This window comes from Taudactylus pleione, unplaced genomic scaffold (assembly GCF_031769625.1).
Source record: "Taudactylus pleione unplaced genomic scaffold, aTauple2 ptg000211l, whole genome shotgun sequence".
NCBI lineage: Eukaryota > Metazoa > Chordata > Amphibia > Anura > Myobatrachidae > Taudactylus > Taudactylus pleione.
The window spans coordinates 5,614,897-5,636,398 of NW_028284613.1; the positions used below are offsets into that span (position 1 = coordinate 5,614,897).

General features: G+C 41.2%; 1 protein-coding gene across 1 annotated transcript in view; it reads left to right on the forward strand.

Moving 5' to 3' along the window:
• The first annotated feature begins 688 nt into the window (after positions 1-688).
• Positions 689-21,502, forward strand: part of MCTS1 (MCTS1 re-initiation and release factor) — a 34,388-nt gene continuing 13,574 nt past the window's right edge. Inside the window, exons 1-3 of the mRNA XM_088478221.1 lie at positions 689-869; positions 5,889-6,041; positions 8,773-8,870. Coding sequence (XP_088334347.1) covers positions 859-869; positions 5,889-6,041; positions 8,773-8,870 — 262 coding nt within the window. The 5' untranslated portion in view covers positions 689-858. The remainder of the gene's footprint in view (positions 870-5,888; positions 6,042-8,772; positions 8,871-21,502) is intronic.

Sequence of the window (21,502 nt, forward strand, 5' to 3'; positions counted from 1 at the left end):
AAATCATTCACAGACATATCGCCGCCGATGCACTCGTGATATATCTTTCGGCGATCAAATGAACAACTCATGATATATCTTGTGGCGATCAAATGAGTAATATATTGACAAGGGTGTACCCAGCATTATAAAGCTTTACATAGGGTTAGGACTAGAATATACAGCGCAGATGGACCTGTGATGTCACACCCACGTGACCCGGCCTGAAAGGGGGAGGGGCGGGGATGCTAACGGGGGACCAAAAGTGTCCCCTCGCGGGCTCGCCACGCTTCGGGCACGGTATTTATTCCCCCTCTATGCCCTAGTGGATGGTAACGCAGGAGCGGTCCAGCCTCCTGCAGCGGTCACGTAGTAGATACGTCACAGAGGTCCTTTCTCCAACTAGGAAATAGCAGCAGCCATATGATAACCCTATTATTGCTTATTTATTTGGGGAAATGTCATACATTGTATACAGGAAGATGGAAATATGCATTCAATTCGAGTGCTTCCCCCAGTGGTGAGCGATAAGCTGTATAGGAATGAACGTATACAACTGCTACAGATCAGATCCACGAACTGTCAAAGTGTATTATTTCTCCGTAGCAACAACAATTAATCAGTCACTGCACTTGCCACCACTCGTTACGATATGACCTAATAGCTTCCGTCCAAAAAATTCACAACTTCCGCCCAAAAGCCCTCAACTTCCGCCCGGAATACCTCACTTCCGCCAGGTTGTGCAGCTGCAGGGGTGCGAGTATTATTTTGCAGCCGGCGTGGTCGGAGGGCCACTGCCAGATACACCCCGGATGTAAACCTGTCCCCTCTCACCCCGACGACATTCCCATAAGCCACCGGGCCCTTGGAGACAGCAGCATGTTTAAAAAGTAAGTGCTTTGCAATCCGATCTATAGATTATGGTATAATTGGCTAGAATGAATGTGTAATGTCCCACACTATGTCTATCCCTGAGGGTTACTGTCATACAGTATACATCATCAGGATGTAAGTCAGTGTACATATTTCTCTACACACTTACCATGCAATTCTGTCAGTACAATGCTGTTAGAAGGCAGAGAAGTTTGCTGAATATGTGCATAGATCCAGGCATGTGGTGCCCCACATGGAGGATGATAAAGCCAATATATAGACCACTGATTTTATGTATGTATGTGTTGAGCAAAAGGGGGAAAAAAAAGATTTTGGGTAAATGGGGGACGGCTAGCACACTGAAAGGAAGACCTTCCACCTAGGTGTGGCTCATGTGTTAATAAAGCAAATTACATCCCAGTTAGGCCAGAGCCATGTATATAGAACAGTTGGTATGAATGCCCTAATGGTCTGTAACTACGGTTAACAAAGCTGTAACTGGAGACTTAATTGACTTTTGCAAGATGTTGATTGTTGGGATGTATTTGACAGAAGCTTTAATGACCAAGACAGTTGCTGAAATATTTATTAGTGATTAACAAGAACTGTTGTCTAGGGTCACATCAGTATGGAACTCCGAGGGATGAACATCAGCAAAATGCAACACGAGTGCGTACTTAAGTGTTGGGATGACTGTGCACCAATCACTACGTTACTGCAGATCAATTGACTGCAAATTTCAGCCTCTTGTGTGAGCAGCCAGTTCCATGAATTGGGTCTTAAAAAAACTTTTCTTTCCTTAAACGTGGGAGTGTTTTCCAGGATGACAATGCCTCCAGTGTATGTTAGCTGTGGTCCCATCTATAGGGAGGAAAAGAGAGTGGGGTATCGCATGTCAGATACCATTCTCATTCGTTTAAACCTATAGTGCATATGTCCAGGAGAAGAGTTGTCTACCCATCCCCAGAATATGGGGGTGGGGTAGTCAGGCCCAAAACAGTCAGGGTGTGTTATAGCAAATGCAAATGTGCAGTCAGGACAAGTGCCTATTAATCTGAGAAAGCCGTATTATTTTCCAGGAGGTCTGGTGCAAATAGTGCATTTTTATGATGAACCAAAGGCGATTTGTTTGTTGCTTGCCATTCATTGTGCTTTTTATTTGCATGTTTAAACACAAAGACTGTAAGTCAATTGTTATAGAAACCCCCTGCTGGGCCTCTATACTAACAGGCGCCCTATGGAGCAGTTCAATTGTTTCTCCATTCAGGCGGCCATAAGCACCAGGTTTAGCCGTAGTTAAGGCACCCCAAAAAACGGACTTTGGACACATTTCTTGTCACCTCTCAGGAGGCTGCAAGAACAAATGTGTCCCTCTGCGACTTTAGGCGTCTAACGGAGCTTCAAATGAATTGCTCCATCAGGTGCCTATTCGTATAGACGCCTGGCAGGTTGCGTCTATAACAATTGTATCACCCCCATAATGTCAATCACGAGACTGGTTTAGTTTGAATTACATTAGAGGTTTTAGGAATGTTATTGGTCTGTAGTGTCACGGACCCGGTTCCTAGATAGTCCAATCTGTAACTTCTGTCCGTAGCCTTTTCAAAATCTGGACTCACTTGAGCCTGTGTGACGTGGGTCTGACACAGAGTTTATAAAACAAATATTTAAAAAAACAATCACCTGGTCTGTTTACAGAAATGATTACCCTCCCCAGTATCTTTCCCACTCACTATGTTGTCTGCCACCATTTAAAGTTTTTTCAGGAGCCACTCACTCCAAGTGGGAAGCCTTAATCCCTCTCTACAACTACAGTTAAGTCCCAGTTATTACCCAGTTAAGTCCCAATTAATAACCTATAGTACAAAGTTTCACCTGCTAGACTTTTCGCCTACATCGCATATTTTAGCCGTGGAAACTTATCGTGCACGTACCCGCTATTCGCCCTATTCAATTCCAAAAGACACAAACGGTGACAAGCGAAGTCAGAACAGGCAGATAGTGTCGTCAGAATCGGTGAAATCAGCCTGAACCCCCCCCCCCCCCAAAAAAAAATGCAGAAACATTGGGGATCAATGTAGTAGTGGTCGGATAGCCCTAATGAAACTGTTTGGGGTACTTAAGTTGGTACAATTGCCTCTAATTAGCGTCTTTGTACAAAGCATTAAGCAGGTTTTTTTGGGAGAAAGTAAGTAGTCCTGACAAATTTGGGGTACTTGAAAATGGGTGCAAGCATATTTAAAGTCGCTAAAGTGAAGTTTTAAAAAACGCACCTGAAGCAAGCACCTGCAATCAAAAGAACACCTCACCCATACTTGCAGACCCCCAAAAAGTCTATTTTGTTACTTTTTATGTTTGTAACCCCACTTTGTACTTTTTAATCCCCAAATGCAAATTACTTTTTAGGTGTTTTCCTCACTTTTTGGTCTTTTTTTTTTTTTTGACACAGTTGTCCTTTGGGGGGCTGTCCCAAGGGTTCTGAGTGGTTTCCCCACCTTTGCACCCCAAAATAAAAAAATGCACTACTTTTCTCCTGCTATTCAGAGGCAAATCTTTGTCGCCTATTACATTGCATTGACTTTCCGCGTGCGCGAAAAGCAGATGGAATTGAATACGGAGTTTAGTTTCCGCCTGGCGAAAAGTCGCAATCGGCGATACTTTTTCGCAGATCTTGACTTTTCGCTTCTAATTGAATACAGCCCTTAATATGAGAAAGATACAGGTAGATGTCCTAAGCCTTGGAGAGAGATAAAGTACCAACAATTAGCTCCTAACTGTCATTTTACAGACTGTTTTTGAAAAATGACAGGAGCTAATGGGTTGGTACTTTATCTCTAAAGCTGCATACACACACAACGATTTAGTTAATGAACGATTTTAGTAAACTATTTTCTCCCTGGAAAAAATGAACTAAAATCGTTTACTAAAGTTGTTCATTTACTATGTTCATTTAAATGTAATGAACAATTTTCTAGAACTACAAACGATTTTTCCATAGTCCCTTACTGAAAATCGTTGAGTTGACAAGTCTGACTGAACTACAAACGTGAACGCGCATGAACGAAAATCGTTAATCATTTGACTCAGAAAGTGAACGATTTTTACAAACGATTATCGTTAAACGATATCGTTCAACGATAATCGTTCAAAAAAATCGTTGTGTGTGTGTATGCACCTTTATGGAGCGTACACACGGTCAGATTTGTCAGACTTGTCAGATTTGTCAGATGAACGATTAAACGATTTGAAAGATTTTACCAAAGTTTTGAACGATTGAACGATTTTTGACTGCATTAAAATGAATGGAATCGTCCAAGTCTGACTGCAAACCCATCAGATGTCAGATATCGTTATCTGACAAACGGGAACGCGCATCGTTGATCGTCCGTCGTTCAGGCATGTCAGATATGAACGATTTTCCTTCAGATATGAACGACTGAACGATTTTTAAATCGTTATCGTTCATATCTGAAGGAAAAATCTGATCGTGTGTATGCACCATTAGACTTAGGGCCTGATTCAGACCCACTCGCAAGCGGCTGTCCGCTCGCAAGTGGGTCGATGTTGTGCTCTGCGCATGCGCACGACGGCGGGCGCTCCGTCGTGCGCATGCGCCAGACGCGACGAGCGAAGGACTTTCCTTCGCTCGTTGTGTCTGATCAAAGGGGGCGTGCTGTCGATGTTGATTGACAGCACGGCCCCTTTGGTGGGCGTGACGGGGGCGTTCCCACGGGAATGCCTCCTGTCAGAAGCCGGCCCACTGACATCACTAGTGATGTCAGTGGGAGTGATTTTGGCTCTGATAGAGCCAAAATCACTCCGGGGCTTGCAGTTGAAAACCTCAACCGCAGGCTCCGGCTCGCAGTTTCGATGGTCACGACCATCGCGGCCATCAAACTGCACGCTCGTATAGGCTGTGGGTGGTGACCCACAGCTATACGAGCGACCAGGAGGACGCTCCATTTTTATGGAGGGCGGCCCTCATTCAGAGCGTGCGCTCTGCTCGGAGCGTACGGCTCTGAATGAGGGCCTTAGTCCATCTACTTTACAATGCTTAAATATATAAAAAACAATTAATAAGAATGACATACAAAAATAGTCTTAGGCAAATTATTTTCTTAGAAACAAAAACACCTGTATGAAACTGTTTGCGGTTAGACGCATGATGATGTAGCAATTCCCAATGTCAGATTGGCTCAAGAATTGTACTACGTTCTGTGTGTGGGATATGGTATTTGTGTGTGGGATATGGTATTTGTCCTTTCCTTAGCAGATCTCATGTTGGTTAGCAGGGCAATGCCGGAATGTCTAAGACCCCATAATTTTACAATTTTCTGTATGTTGGATCATTTGCTGGCAATCCTAATGGGCTATACATAAATCTGCCAGCCTTCCCCTCCAGTGGCATCTTTTCAGACAAATGCATAGCCCTGCAGTTGTACATTACACCTCAAGGATCAATTGCAGGTCACCAGGCTGGCAATTAAAATAAATGTATATAATAAACATTAAGGGTTACATGTTGCCTAGTAGCTTGTGATCCATAACATAATCACAGCACATAGTATCAAATGGTGTCTTGTTTTTGCAAATGTTTAAAATGTTGGCACGAGTAGTGTGATAGTGTGCGTGATTTATGTCTGGCATAAACCAGGTATGTGCGACTAGTGACATGAATGTTAAGATAGATGCACTTGTACTTATGGTCATAACTAAGGTTTTTTTTAATGGACACAAATTGTACCTGCATCTGCTGGGTGAGAGTTACTTATGTCTAACTATGCAACAGCCATATTGTGAATAATATTTGTACATGTGAGTAATGTAAATATAAGGAGCTGTTGGTTAAATATTTTTTATTTTGTAGCATTGTCTATTTGGCTCCTATGTTTTGTCTAGTCTTGCATCACATTCCAACTGCAATACATTGTCTTTTATTTGAGTACATTTTATGTGTAGTATGTTTGTTTGTGTTATTTTTACCTGGGAGCTCCATTATGATAAAATCTTTGTGTTTGGGGGATTCTTTTTTTCAGGTTTGATGAAAAGGAAAATGTGTCCAACTGTATTCAGTTAAAAACATCAGTAATAAAAGGCATAAAAAATCAGCTGAATGACCAGTTCCCCGGGATAGACCAATGGCTTAACCAGATCATGCCAAAAAAGGACCCTGTGAAAATAGTACGATGGTGAGTTGAAACAACTGAATCATTTCAGGCTCTGTACACACAGCACATTTTAGGTCTGTCTTATTGGTCTGTGGCTATTTTTATCCATATGATGAACTCTGTGTTGTCATCATGTGCTATAAACATTATGTATGCCCCTTGGATAACTTCATGCAATGTTGATAGTGATTGCTGAAAGTAAAGTATGTAGAGGACATGGTCCATCCACTGCTGGCTATGAACATTATAGTTACTTGTGATAAGTGTGACCTTGCTACAGAGTTTGCATTCAAAATTGTTTGCTGTTGAAGTTAATGAACATAATCCATTGAGTATGTCTACCAGACTTTTTACCTAAATAGTCAGGTGAGCTGATTAACTTGTGTAAGCGAGGTGCTTAGTAGACACTATAGGAGCGTGTCAAAGGGGTGGATTATTTTGAGGGCTTTGTAGGTAATTTGAGGGAAGATGAGACATTTTAGAATGCCTGGCGTGAATAAGCTGCAAACGTCAGGTGATTTTTGTGCCAGAAAATGCGTCTAAGTAGCAAAGTGGTGCGACTAGGACTCGCCAGGAGACTCTGCTGATTAATTTGATATGTGACACTTGTATATCTCTGTGCGACTGAGATTGTAAATGGAACTTGGTGTGGAATAAAGCTACAGCCATCATGGTAACACTCCATATGCTGATTCAGAGACTTGGTCGCACACAGATATACAAGTGTCACACATCAAATGAATCAATATCCTGGTGCGTCCTAGTCGCATCGCATTGCAACTTAGATGCATTTTCGTCAAAAAGAGATATAAAAAAAAACCACCCCACCAGGCACTAGCACAGTCTCTCAGGACCAGGCGTGCCGAGAAGGGCCGTTTGGCTAGACTGCAGCAAAGACAAGTGAGATCACATCTCTAGCAGAGAAACAGCTGTTTTACACAAGATTGCTCAGGAATAGAGTTTAGGGGAGAAAATGTAGAATTAGTGAATGATCTCTAATAGAAGAGATGTTTAGTGAGAAAAGCAGAGGTCTGAGGACAGAGCCTTGTACAACCCCAGCAGATGGTGGGAGTGACGCAGAAGTTGCACCAGAGATAGAGGCAAGGAGTGATCTGATAGGTAGATGGTGAATTGCAAAATAAATGTCACAAAGGGCATTGGTGTGATCAGCATGGTTGGAAGCAATGCTGTGAGTATAGAGTGCAGTGTCAGTAGAGAGTTCAGAGTACAGACACCCTATAGGTGGTTGTGTACAAGTTGGTTACGTTTGGAGGGAGAGGAGAAAAGTAGGGCAGTAGTTGGAGAGCAAGAAACTGGGTCGAGATGTGGTTTCTGAGCATGTGTTTAAAGGAAAATTGAAATGTCAACTCGTGTCTCTCCACAGTACTAGATGGGCATGTAGTGAGGGAGGAAGGGGGTCCAGGGGGCATGTTGAAGGCATATATGATGGCATGAGTGCAAATACTTTCTATGGTTGCAGGAGAGAGTAAGCTGAGGTTGGTTTTGGGAGAGTGGGAGAAAGTGGGTGGTATTTGGCATAATTGTGATATAGTTGGCAAAATCATGGGATGGGAAAGGGGATTCAGGGGGGTAGAGGAGCGAGTTGATAGTGGAAAAGATGTGAAGGTGTAGAAGACCGAGTGGATATGTTTGTTTGGCAAATTAAAAGGCAGTATTTAAAATGAAAGGTTGAATTTCTAGTTGAGGAAGTTGCCATAGGAGCAAGATTTCCTCCAATTGTGCTCAGCATTGTGTCTGGTTTGCCATTGTTATGATGGATGTGGGAGATTGTATGTGTTGACTGGAAGTGCATTATTCCGGGCCTGAGTGTGCTTTAGTTTTAGTGTGAGGAGTGGATTGAATCAAGAATGTTTAGGTGTTATGTGCGTGTGGACTGGGAGGGGGATGAGGTGGAAATGAGACCAAAGGAGGAAATAAGGGAAAGACATTTAGTGGCAGCAGAGACAGTGGGGTTGTTAATGAGATTGTTGAAGTCGCCAAGTTTGAGAGTAGTCAGGTCAAAGGATAGAAAATACGTGACAAGGAATTGGTAAACTGGACCTCAGAAAAATAAATGACACCAACCGGAAGACAGAAGAGATGGATAGTGTGAATCTAAAAAAAGAGGAAGAATTCAGGGGTTATAAATCAGAAAGTGCAGTTTTGAGAAAGTAGAATGCCTGTAGTAGTCATTGCATTGAGGACCTATTTGGGTGGAGAGAGGCAACGTATGGATGCAACGTTCACTTTACTCACTGCCCCAATGGAGCTTAAAATGTTTTCTTAGCTTAGACACAGAAACAGCCTATGCCCAGTTTAGTCATAAAACAATGAAATTGTCAGTTTGGAAAGAAACTGCTGCCACCATACATTTCAGTGCGCTGACCTAGAGTTAACCAACCAATACTGCATTAGAATATATGCGCTGTACGATAATGTTAGACTATTTTTTAATGGAAGCCGCCCGAAATAATTCAGTATGTCATATGTGCCCCTAAATGAAACCAAGTGCCAACATCACGTCTTGTTTTAGCCATGAAACTGACCCCTTTCAGTACTCCATCCATTGACTTATAGAACATCATGGCAGATGATTTTTGCCAGTAGATATGGTTCCATTGTTTGCTAAATAATTTGTGAGATGGATTTAGCCAAGTGTCTAGATCTTAATTCCCTTTGCTAATAGAACACTGAGTTACGGTGCAGCCTACAGCAAGTTAAAAACCTATTTTTGTCTGTCTTTCTCTCTCAGCCATGAACACATTGAAATTTTAACTGTAAATGGTGAACTGTTGTTCTTCAGACAAAGGGAAGGTCCATTCTACCCAACACTGAGACTGCTCCACAAATGTAAGTTTCTCTGACCAAATGGCTTTTTTATATATAAACAAAACCTTTCTAATAGAATAGACATGGGGTTATGTACTAACCGTGCATTTTTTCAGTGTCCCACAACAACCAGACGGTAATTTTAAGTTTGATTGTTCTAATGAGGCAACGTAAACCTATTTCTGTCTGTTGCTTAGTTTTGCTTCGCAATTTTGCTTTTGTTAGTAACTAAATAAATTGTGCTTTTATTAACTGGATTATAGATGTATCTGATTGACCAGTGTCATAATGTCACCCATTATCTCATTTCTATACAAAAAGAGCCAGTATTCCATTTGGCTGAAACATATCTCTACCACCAGTAGGATGGTGTGGATTACTTCATAAGTGTCTCGGATATTTCAAACTTATAAAACCTGAGCTATTGGTCTTCCCATCAGCCAACAGAACCTACCTACTTCACTTTTTTCTGTACACAACAATAAATGTTCCTCTCCAGCTCTCTCCATTTAGAGGTCCCCCTTGACTTATGGAGCATACACACGGTCAGATTTGTCAGATGAACGATTTTACCAAAGATTTGAACGACTTTTGACTGCATTAAAATGAATGGAATCGTCCAAGTCTGACTGCAAACACATCAGATGTCGGATATCGTTATCTGACCATCGGGAACACGCATCATTCATCGTCCAGGCATGTCAGATACGTCAGATTTTCCTTCAGATATGAACAATTTTTTAAAATAATTATCGTTCAGATCTGAAGAAAAATCTGACCGTGTGTATGCACCATTAGAGCTGTATTTTGTTCCCCATGTTCAGTTCTAATTTGTTACAATAAATAAAAACATCCAGTGATTGGCCATTTAAAACAAGCAAATGGGAGTTTGACACTGGCCTATGGCATGAAAGCAAATATTTAAAATATAATGCAAATAGATTACAGCTGCTCCCTAATAATAGTATGATGTGGAGAAATTAAAAGACAACAAGCCAGTCAGAATCGGCTGCTGATTGCCTTCCTCATCTGTGCATATTTCTCCTTCCTCCATCTGGACCATGAGGTGTAGTGAGTATTGAGGAGCTAATACAGTTATAACCTCTTAGCTGGCATGGACATATGTAATGCGACTGAAGCCAGAAGTCCTTCCTCTGGCCAGGTCACATTACATGCAACCATACAACCACTCTGTCCCCCGGTGATTGCAGAGGAGATCCATTCTGCACAAGTGCAGAACTGATATCTTCCTTCTGCTCCGGCCCCCGGCGGTGGTCTGTGACCGCTGCCATTACTGATGGAATCGTGCCCCAGAATGCCGTGCAAACGGCACTTTGGGGTGCATGCACCTATGGTTGAAGTGCGAGGAAGCACCGGTATGCTGATCTCTGCGGGTACAGAGATCAGCTGCAGCAGGGGGGGGGGGGGGGGCTGGTGATCAGTCCCCCTGCACCACTATGCTCTGCAACAAGGAAGTGAGGGGTTGGGGCTAGGCACGGGGGAGGGGTACACAGGGGTGACATCTATTGGCACTAGGCGGGAGGGGGGTTAACTTATGATTAATATAAAAATATTTTTTTTGTCTGGGAGAGGAGAAATATAATTTCTGACTTTAGTGACACATGGGGAGGGGGGAGTGATTTGCTAAACTGGGAACCCATTGTCCCTGAAGGTAAGGGTGGTGGCTCTGCCACCTGACCTATTACCACTAGGGGGTGGGGGTTTATATTGCTGGTGATTGATTTTTTTTTTTTTTTTTTACACTGGTGCGGGTGCAAATTTTTCATGGCGGGTGGAACATGAAATTTCAATGGGGGCCTATGGACACTGGAGTTGGGGGTTTTCATTAGGTTTGTGTATGTATATATACATTTCATATATATAGCCTTGCAAAAGTATTCACCCCCGCCCCTTTGCATTTTTCATGTTTTGTTGCCTCGCAACCTGGAATTAAAATGGAGTCTTTGAAGGTGTGCATCATTTCATTCACAGAACATGCCTACAACTGTGAACTTGTGTTTTTTTTATATTGTGAATCAAACAACATTTAGGACAACATAACAGAAAACTTCAGCGTGCATAACTATTCACCCCCCGTAAAGTCAGTACTTTGTCGAGCCACCTTTTGCGGCAATTACAGCTGCAAGTCGCTTTGGATAAGTCTCTATGAGCTTGCCACAACTTGCCCCTGAGATTTTTTACCATTCCTCAAGGCAAAACTGCTCCAGCTCCTTCATGTTGGATGGTTTCCGCTTGTGAACAGCAATCTTCAAGTCTGACCACAGATTCTAAATTGGATTGAGATCTGGGCTTGACTAGGCCATTCCAACACATTTAAATGTTTCCCCTTAAACCACTCGAGTGTTGCTTTAGCAGTATGCCTCGGGTCATTGTCCTGCTGGAAGGTGAACCTCCGTCCCAGTCTCAAATCACAGGCAGACTGAAACAGGTTTTGCTCAAGAATATCCCTGTATTTAGCACCATCCATCTTTCCCTCGATTCAAATCAGTTTCCCAGTCCCTGCTGCTGAAAAACATCTCCACAGCATGATGCTGCCACCACCATGTTTCACTGTGGGGATGGTGTTCTTGGGGTGATGGGAGTGTTGGGTTTGTGCCAGACATAGCGTTTTCCTTGGTGGCCGAAAAGTTCAATTTTAGTCTCATCTGATCAGAGCACCTTCCTCCATACATTTGGGGAGTCGCCCACATGCCTTTTGGCAAACTGAAATCGTGTCTTCTTATTTTTATCACTAAGCAATGGCTTTTTTCTGGCCACTCTTCCATAAAGCCCAGCTCTATGGAGTGTACGGTTTATTGTGGTCACATGCACAGATACACCAGTCTGCTATGGAACTCTGCAGCTCCTTCAGGGTTACTTTTGGTCTCTGTGCTGCCTCTCTGATTAATACCCTCCTTGCCCGGTCTGTGAGTTTTGGTGGGAGGCCCTCTCTTGGCAGGTTTGTTGTGGTACCATGTTCTTTCCATTTGATGATGGATTTGATGGTGCTTCGGGGGATCATCAAAGATTTGGATATTTTTTTATAACCCAACCCAGAATTGTACTTCTCAACAACTTTGTCCCTGACTTGTTTGGAGAGCTCCTTGGTCTTCATGGTGTGATGCCTCTTGCTTAGTGGTGTTGCAGCCTCTGGGGCAGTTTCAGAAAAGGTGTGTTTATACTGACAGATCATGTGACACTTTGATTTCACACAGGTGGACTTAATTTCACTAATTATGTGGCTACTGAAGGTAATTGGTTGCACCAGAACTTTTGAGGGGCTTCATAGCAAAGGGGGTGATTACATATGCACATGGCAATTTTCAGAATTTTATTTATAAAGATATATATAATTTGTTTTTCTTTTTCTCATTTCACTTCACCAAATTAGACCATTTTGTGCAGATCCATCACATAAATTTCAGATTACAACCTGTAATTTATTTATTTTTTTAATGTAACAAAAAGGTAAAAAACCAAGGGGGTGAATACGTTTGCAAGGCACTGTATGTGTGTGTGTGTGTGTGTGTGTGTGTGTGTGTGTGTGTGTGTGTGTGTGTATGTAATATATATAATATATATTCTATATCCAAAAAGACTGCACTCACTGGTAAATCCAGACAAATAATTGGGGTGCTCCATTAGAGACACTGAAGTCCTGTGTATAGCAAACAAGATAGGCACTCACCATTCAGTAGAAAATTGATATTTTACTCACAAAATTTCCATAACCAAGTCGGCGTTTCGGACCACAAAGGTCCTTTGTCAAGACAGTAAAACCATAGCAAGGCTACCACCATGGGTGCTGTTGGTGGTAGCCTTGCTATGGTTGTACTGTGTTGACAAAGGACCTTTGTGGTCCGAAACGTCGGCTCGGTTATGGAAATTTTGTGAGTAAAATATACATTTTCTACTGAATGGTGAGTGTGTGTGTGTGTGTGTGTATGTATATATATATATATATATATATATAATGTGTGTGCAGGCTCAGATAGGTTCGAGTTTGCATGCCGAGTTCGGATTTTTCCCTCCCAAAAAACGGAACTCAGAAAGAGGCTAAACGTCATCTTGCATGGACAAAAGTCCATGCAAGAGGACGTTTAGCCTCTTTCTGAGCTCCGTTTTTTGGGAGGGAAAAATCCAAACTCTGTGTGCAAACTCGAATCTATCCGAGCCTGCACATATATATAGGAAACCTGATAATTTCTGTGCAGTTTTGATGGAAAAAAAAAAGTCAGTTAAGTGGTTAATAGGTTCACTTTTCAGAGTATATAAGCTCCTGCCTCGGTTTTAAGTCAAGTGTACACGCACACACACTTTTTACTATTCTGTCCTGCATTCTATTTTTTTTTTTTTCCCCTCTCCTGAGAAAAAAAACAAATTTTTACCATTGGGGGATCTGCTAAATCTAAGGGTCGTCCTTTTATTGTAATAAAATTGTCAGAAACAATAAAATAACAGTACAAATACTTAGAGACAATATCAGGGTCATTGCCAAACGACATAGTTCAAAAATAGCAATACACTGGAGAGAGTTAAAACTCAATAACAAAAATCATCAGTGACATCATGGAGCATCAAAAAAGACCCACAAATATAGAAAGAAAATAAAAAGAGAAATAAAACACATACAAGAGAAAAACAAAGGAAGCAACAGACAATAGGGTGAGGAGGGGAGGGAAGGAAAAGGGAATAGATTAGAAAAAAAAAGAGAAAGCAGTCGCCTCAGATCAAATGATGTAATCTCATATCCTTCAAGTACCCTTTAGAAAGGGTATAGGGGAAAATAATAAAAGTTAAGTAAAGCTGTTATACAACCTATTAACCAGGTGCAAGGGTGCAGGGTCTACCACAGGTTTGGTCAGGCCTAGGGAATTGAGGGGCGGGCGGAGGATCGGATATTTTTGAAGGTCACAGAGTCTTTGAAACCTATTCAGCGGAGCCAGGTATTCCTAAAGGGCTCATAGTCGCCATCAGCAGTAGTCAGTATATCATCCATTTCCATATATAAATCTAACCTAGTAAATCATTCCATAACCGTTGGAGGAGAGGAGGAGCGCCATTTTACCGGAATGACTGCTTCTGCAGCATTGTTTAAATGACATGACATAAAGTTTTCTTCTATTTCGAGAGGGGTCTGGATGATAAATGAAACAGCCACAACGTTGGAGCTGTGGGCACTGGTTTGCCTAGAATTTTTGCAGAAAGGCTGAGGACTTCGTTCCAAAAGGGCTAAAGGATAGGACATTGCCACCAAATATGGAATGGGTTGCCTGGAGCCCCAGAACAGCGCCAGCATATGTTCGGTTCAGCAATCCCCATCTTAGAGAGGGTATCTGGACATCTATAACAACGAGACACCAACACTGGAAGAGCAGGCATGAGCTAATTGTCCACCTTTTAAGCAGCAGTCAGCCACATCCTTTTGGCCCAGGGGACAGGAGCACTTGTTCCGAGGTTTTGCAAATAGAGGAGGAACCAGTGGGAGAAGGCAAATTAGGATGAATAGGATGGAGCCAGGGAAACTGGTTCATAGACGCCAGGATAAGTCAGCATGTCATGTCGGGAAGGGCATACACCAAGAATTGTCTGTGGTGGGTCTGTCTTTCATGGACAAGTGGAGAAGGTTGTCTTCTGACAGATGGGTGACGGAGTTTACATTCTCAGTTTTTTAGGTCCGCCACGAAGAAGGTAATTTTTTTTTTTTTTAAATTGACTAATTTTTATTATTTTAGAGAATACACACAAAAACATTAAATATACATGATAAATGAAACAAATGAGCTCTGGCAGTCATGAGGAAACAACTGCTACATACAATAGGCAATAGCATTTGGCAGTGTACAAAAATCAAGGACAGAAGACAAAAAAAACAGGATATACATGGTACTCCTTAGCATAGAAATGTATAGCAAGAACCTGAAGGCGCAGTTCGATATCACCGAGCCAGAGGTGATAGAAGTACAATAGGCAAATAGCATATCAAAAAACGTAACACAAATACCCTGCCTTTAGCTATATATATATATAATCACACACCAAAACAATATAAAATATCAATATATAAAGCACCCACATCTTCCCAAATATCAGGATTGCATACATACCCCCCAAAAAACAAACCACCCCATGACCCCCCCACCCTATACAACCTAACCCCAACCTAGGCATACTTGGATCCCTAAAACCCCCCTCCCCCTAAACGACGCTAACTACCTTTAAAACGCCAACCCCCTACCCAAAGGATAATCGAAACACGTAGCTATCAAGAGCAATAAACGAAATGACCCTGAGCTAGGCTAAGCCTATCTCACCCGCAGTATAAGGAAATGGTGTTCCTCCCATACATAATACTTGACACTTTACTAATGGATAGATAGCACAAAAGGAAATAAGAAATTCAGAATACTTAAGTTTCCCAAACAACCGGTCAGAAAAAGTGACCAAACATTAAGGACAGTGTTCTCCCCAGGCTGTTTTTTTGCGGGTGCGCCACCCGGCAAGAAACATCCTACCACCCGGCAATTTGGGAGCCTGCAATTGGGGATAGAAACTGGGAGCTGTATAAAAAGGACTAGATCCTACAAACTTTGCAGCTTTTTCATAATCAGACGACTGGGCCTCTAATAAGAAGAGGAGAATTAATTATATAAAATGGTATTTAAAGTTTAAAACATTATAAGGTTAGTATTTAAAAGATTTTATTATTTGAAGGTCCCCACCCGGCTACTTCTTGATGCCACCCAGCGGGGAACATTTTCTGGGGAGAACACTGAAGGGAAAATGATGGGCTTCAAAATATTAATCCGGCCAGGCCTTAGCCCGAGAATATAGGAACAGTCCCGTCCCAGTCCACCCAAGGACATACAGAAAAGTACATTATAAATCAGTCCTGGAATTTCCCGTCCAGCGTAGGATACACAGAAAAGAACAGAGTACCTTGACAAAAAATCCTGGAGCCTCAACCCATCTGGTAGGAGTGAAGAACAGATCTTTGGAAAAACTACAATGGATTCGAGGCACCCATGAACTGAGAAGGTATCAAGCTCAGGAGTGAGCACAGCCAATGCAGCAGAGAACTAGCCATCTTTGCAGTTTTCAGCCACAAATGTCAGATTTACCGTAAACAGGTGGAGCATATGAAACGTATCACGGAGCTTCTAAACTAACAGGAAAAAAAGTCCCAATGTAGGAGGTCCAGCACAGCAGGGAATCTTCAGTACCACTCGGGAAGGAGACTAGCGGCAAGATTGCGGCGGCTAGCACACCACCAGAGCTGACCGAACAGAAGGCAACAGGCAGTAAATGTACAGGAGAAGCACCAGAAGAGAATACCAGATGGCCGCTGAATCAAGAGACAATGGAGCTGTGCAGCTGCATTGCCAGTGATGTAAAAACAAACACGGAAACTATAATCTACTGTTCAAGGAGTCCCGGAGCAGAGGAACAATCTATATATTAGCCAGGAATGAACACAACAGCAAGATGGTGTCAGTCCGTATTGCCAGACGCTGCAGCAGATGGACGGGATCCAGAGAGGAGGCAGAAAGCGAGAATCACCCACAGGATCTCGAAGGATGCAGCCAGGAAATAAAATAAAACCCTCAGGTAAGCACAAAACCACGAAACAGCAGCGGGAGCCAGAGACAGGAACGCCAAGCCCAAATAAAGGAGAACATGGCTGCTGAAAACTTCGGGGGATAGACGGAATGGTAGAAACACCTCAGAGTCTATGGTAATCAGGAGAAAGTACCCTTCTATAATTAGCCTGGTGAGGAATCAGCCCCCCAAAAAATAACAGGATAAATGAAGGATATAAGCGAGAGAGCTGGCAAAACGCACCCTATTCCTATCTACTCCAGGCCACGCCCCCCACGAAGAAGGTACTTTTCAACAAAGTTACCATACACTAGAAATGTCTGGCTTTAGAGCAGGCAATCGCGACTCTTCAGGAATCAGGATTTGTTGTCCCTGTACCAGAATATCAAAGAGCAATGTAATTTTCTTCCAATTTTGTTTTTAGTCTAAAAACCAGATTGGAGTCAGACCCATTTTAAATTTAAAGGACTTTAATAAAAGACTAAGGATAGACAGATTCAGGATGGAATCTGTAAGAACAGTCCTAAACTGAAAGGAGGAAAATTAGCTTTTGACATGTATAGATATCGAGGATATTTTGTGATCCGGCACTGGACTAAGCATAGGTAGAAAATTTAATTGTCGTAAGACAAATGAGTGCTAATAATGGATTGAGAAAATCAGTCAATTGATATGCTGTATTGGCGGTGCTCCCAGGAATAAAGTACAACAACTCAAAAAAGATGGTTTTAGCAGATTGCTAAAACACAAAAAGGAATTCCTGTGTTTGGGAGCACTCTTTAGTATATAAGGTAAATCTAACGATGAATGGGTATAAGAGGATATTCTATATAATAAAACATACCTTTTAATTGTAACCTCTAAAATAAAGGGCAAATAGAATCTCTTAAAATAATGAGTCCACCCAAGAAAACAAACAAAAACACATACATTTAACATGAAAATAGATTCTCATCAATGATCACTGATAGTGCAATACAATGGCGGAATAATAAAGTTATTGAAGCGTATAATAGTGATTATTGGTAGCTATGGAGACACGGATCAATATAAGTGTAATAATCTATTCTCAAAAAACCTCTTTTTACAGGTATACATAAGTAGCATAGTAATATATGGATTTCGCTATTGTAATGATTCCATGGAGTTGCTATGAAAGAAAAACCTGAATTATTCTTCACAATGATATAATCATACTCTGTCTTATAAGGACTTAAATCTGAAATTTATAGACTTGTAAGTAATGTATCCAATTTCAGTCACATTGCAATCGTTTAATACATTGTACATAAATTAGCAGTTGCTTTTTTCAAAATTTTGCAATCAAGAACAGTCGTTTCTCAGCATATATAGACTTGCAGGGCAGAAATTGTAACACATATAAACCTGATCTCAAAATATTGTTTCAATAGTAGTTAAGGGTATGTCCAGGTTTATGTAGACAGTGAAAAAAGTACAGCACACAGATGCCCTGGCGCCTTCTGCTTTCCAGTTTCTTCCAAGATAGGAAACTGGATGAGAGAGGGGCCGGTTGCTGTGCCTATAGAAACCAAAGATAGATACAGGAGATCACTCGCATGCCAGGTGATTGCTGATACCACTGGTAGGCATTGCAGAAGTCAAATTTGCCGTGTGAGGACTACCTGTAATGGAAGAGAATACCTGGAAGTCAGTGTGGAAGGAGGTCTCCGTAGCTCCAAAATGACAACTCTCCGTGGTTAATTGTAGTAGTTAATATTGGATTATTAATGGGGTCCTAACTATTCTCTTATCTAATTAGATCCTAACTGCCAGGAGGGATATTTATATTACTCGCTATAACGATCTACACATATAATTTTTTTTTTTTCTTCTTTGATTAGCAAATCGCTCTTGTATATGATCAGTACAACTGGGACAATGAAGGAATTATTCCACCAAATCAGTGAAGATATGCAAATCGCTATCCGTCTGACATCATCCTATTAATATATGCATTCCATGTGACTCTTCTACACAACACGTCAGACAGACTCTGTTCATTGTCAATGAATGACAAAACTTTGACTATTGGCTGCTTCTTGCTCTCTGTAATAGAAGTGGTGACTGGCTGAGCTACTGATCAGTCAAACTGATACACCAGTTGATTGGACAGTCACTCCCATAATACAGCGCTACCTAGCAACGGCGTCAGGATCACAGGTGAAGAAGCTTCCTAGGTGAAACGCGCGTCCTGCTTCTCTCCCCGCACTGACATACGGAGAGCTCTGTTTCTTTCTCTCCCTGCATTGACAAACAGAAAGTTGTCATTTTGGAGCTTAGGAGACCTCCTTCCACACTGACCTCCAGGTATTCTCTTCCATTACAGGTAGTCCTCACAAATTTGACTTCTGCAATGCCCACCAGTGGTATCAGCAGTCACCTAACACCTGGCATGTGAGTGATCTCCTGTATCTTTCTTTGGTTTCTATCGGCACAGCAACCGGCCCCTCTCTTTATCCAGTTTCTTATCTTGGAAGAAACTGGAAAGCAGAAGGCTCCAGGGCATCTGTGTGCTGTACTTATTTTCACTGTCTTACATACTTAAAGCTTGACATACCCTTAACTACAATTGAACAAAATATTTTGATATCAGGTTTATTAGGGGTATTCAATATGGAGCGAAAACTTCGTTTTTGCGATGTTTTCGCACCAATAACGTCATTTTCGGAGGTTTTGGTTTTACACTGTATTCAATTTCAAAGACTTTTCGCAGGTTCGAAAAGTCTTTGAAAAAAAAGGGGATAACTTTTCACCACTGAATAGGTGGTGACAAAAGTGTAGAATTGGGGTTTAGGGGTGCAGGCTTAAAAAAAATAGCCTGCACCCCTGGGAATGACATTTTAAAAATAACTGTGTTGAAAAAAGTTTTTAAAAAAAAATAGGGACACCGCAAAAAATTAATTTAAAAATTGGGGTGAAAAAAAAAATTGGGAAAAAAGTGTTTAAACATAGGGAAATAGGTTCAGGGCTATGCGGCAGGTGTTTTCTAGAATAGGTTATTAGCAGCAGGTGCATAGTTGCAGAATTTTTAAAAACTTACTTGAGGGACATAAAAATATGCCAGTACCCATTTTCATGTACCCCAAATTTGATTGGACCACTTAAAAAAACGAAAAAAAAAACCTAAGTGCTCTTCTGCATCACTTCTTCAATGTCGGGAAAAAACACCTGCTGCGGCTATTTAAATCCCCGACTTTCATTTGCAGCCTAAAACAGGGGTACCCATAGTGATCCCCCATGTTTTTACAACTTTAAGGGGTCCTACAATTTATTCCAGGAAAATTTCATTTTTTTACGCAGATTCCACTTCGCAGCTTCCCGTTTTCGCAGGTTTTATATTGAATATGGGGATAAAGCGGGCGCGCGCGCCTGATACTTTATCCCAGGAAACTCTCCGATGTGGAGCGAAAAGTCCAGCACGGACTTTTCGCTCCCATATTGAATACCCCTCTATATGTGTTACAATTTCTGCCCTGCAATTCTATATATGCTGAGAAATGACTGTTGTTGATTGCAAAATTTTGAAAAAAAGCAACCGCTAATTTATGTACAATGTATTAACGATTGCAATGTGACTGAAGTTGGATACATTACTTACAAGTCTATAATATTCAGATTTAAGCCTTATAAGACAGAGTATGATTATATCATTGTGAAGTATAATTCAGGTTTTTCTTTCATAGCAACTCCATGGAATAATTACAATAGTGAAATCCATATATTACTATGCTACTTGTGTATACATGTAAAAATAAGTTTTTTGAGAATAGATTATTACGCTTATATTGATACGTGTCTCCATAGCTACCAATAATCACTATGTATTATACGCTTCAATAACTTTGATTATTTCGTCATTGTATTGCAGTGATCATTGATGAGTATCTATTTTCATGTTAAATGTATGTGTTTTTGTTTGTTGGGTGGACTCATTATTTTAAGAGAGTCTTATTTGCCCTTTATTTTAGAGGTTACAATTAAAGGTATGTTTTAATATATAGAATATCCTCTTATACCCATTCATCGTTAGATTTACCTTATATACTAAAGAGTGCTCCCAAACACAGGAATTCCTTTTTGTGTTTTTAGCAATCTGCTAAAACCATCTTTTTTGAGTAGATATTAAGGATGCCTAGTTTCTTTTCCTCTTTTGGGAAGGCCATCAATGTCTTTTAACATTTACGATCAGAGAAAGAGCATTCCAATTCAGGGCTCTTCTTTTTGGTTTAGCCACAGTCCCTCTAATTTTTAACAAAGGTCATGGCAGACCTCCTAAGAACTTTGGGAATAAACCTTGTTCCCTATTTAGAAAGCATCCTGAGACCATTCATGTGTGGGCTTGCTTCTCAGCCAAGGGAGTGGGATCACTCACAATTTTGTCTAAGAACACAACCATAAATTAAGAATGGTACCAAAACATCCGAGCAACTTCTCCCAACCATCCAAGAACAGTTTGGTAACGAACAATGCCTTTTCCAGCATGATTGAGCACCTTGCCATAAGGCAAAAGTGATAAGTAAGTGGCTCGGGGAACAAAATAAAAATTATTATTCATATATCTCTTAAACCTGCTTCTGTCTAGGTATAGTGCATGACTCTTAATACTACTTTTCATTTATAGAATGGTATTATGGGCCTTCATGGCATAGTAGCTTGCAGTATAGTTGACACTGCATCATTAAAGAATCCTAATCCTATTCCAAACCACATTTTTTAAATTTTCAGAAATAAAAGAAGAAAATGCGACTTGATTGCACTTCTCAAATCCAGCTGGTCCCACAATGCCTTCATCTGCCAAGCATGATATCCTTGCTCCCGCTTGGGCATTCCATGCCAAATTATACCCACCATTTTATTTTTTTATGGTTTGAAAAGTAGCACACCTTCATTAGGATAGAGCAGAGGTTCCCAAACTCTGCCATTGCAGTCCAGGTTTTAAGGATATCCATGCTTGAGTCCAGACTGTTAAATCCAATTGACTGAGGAACTAATTAATTCACCTATGTTCAAGCATGGATATCCTTAAAACATGG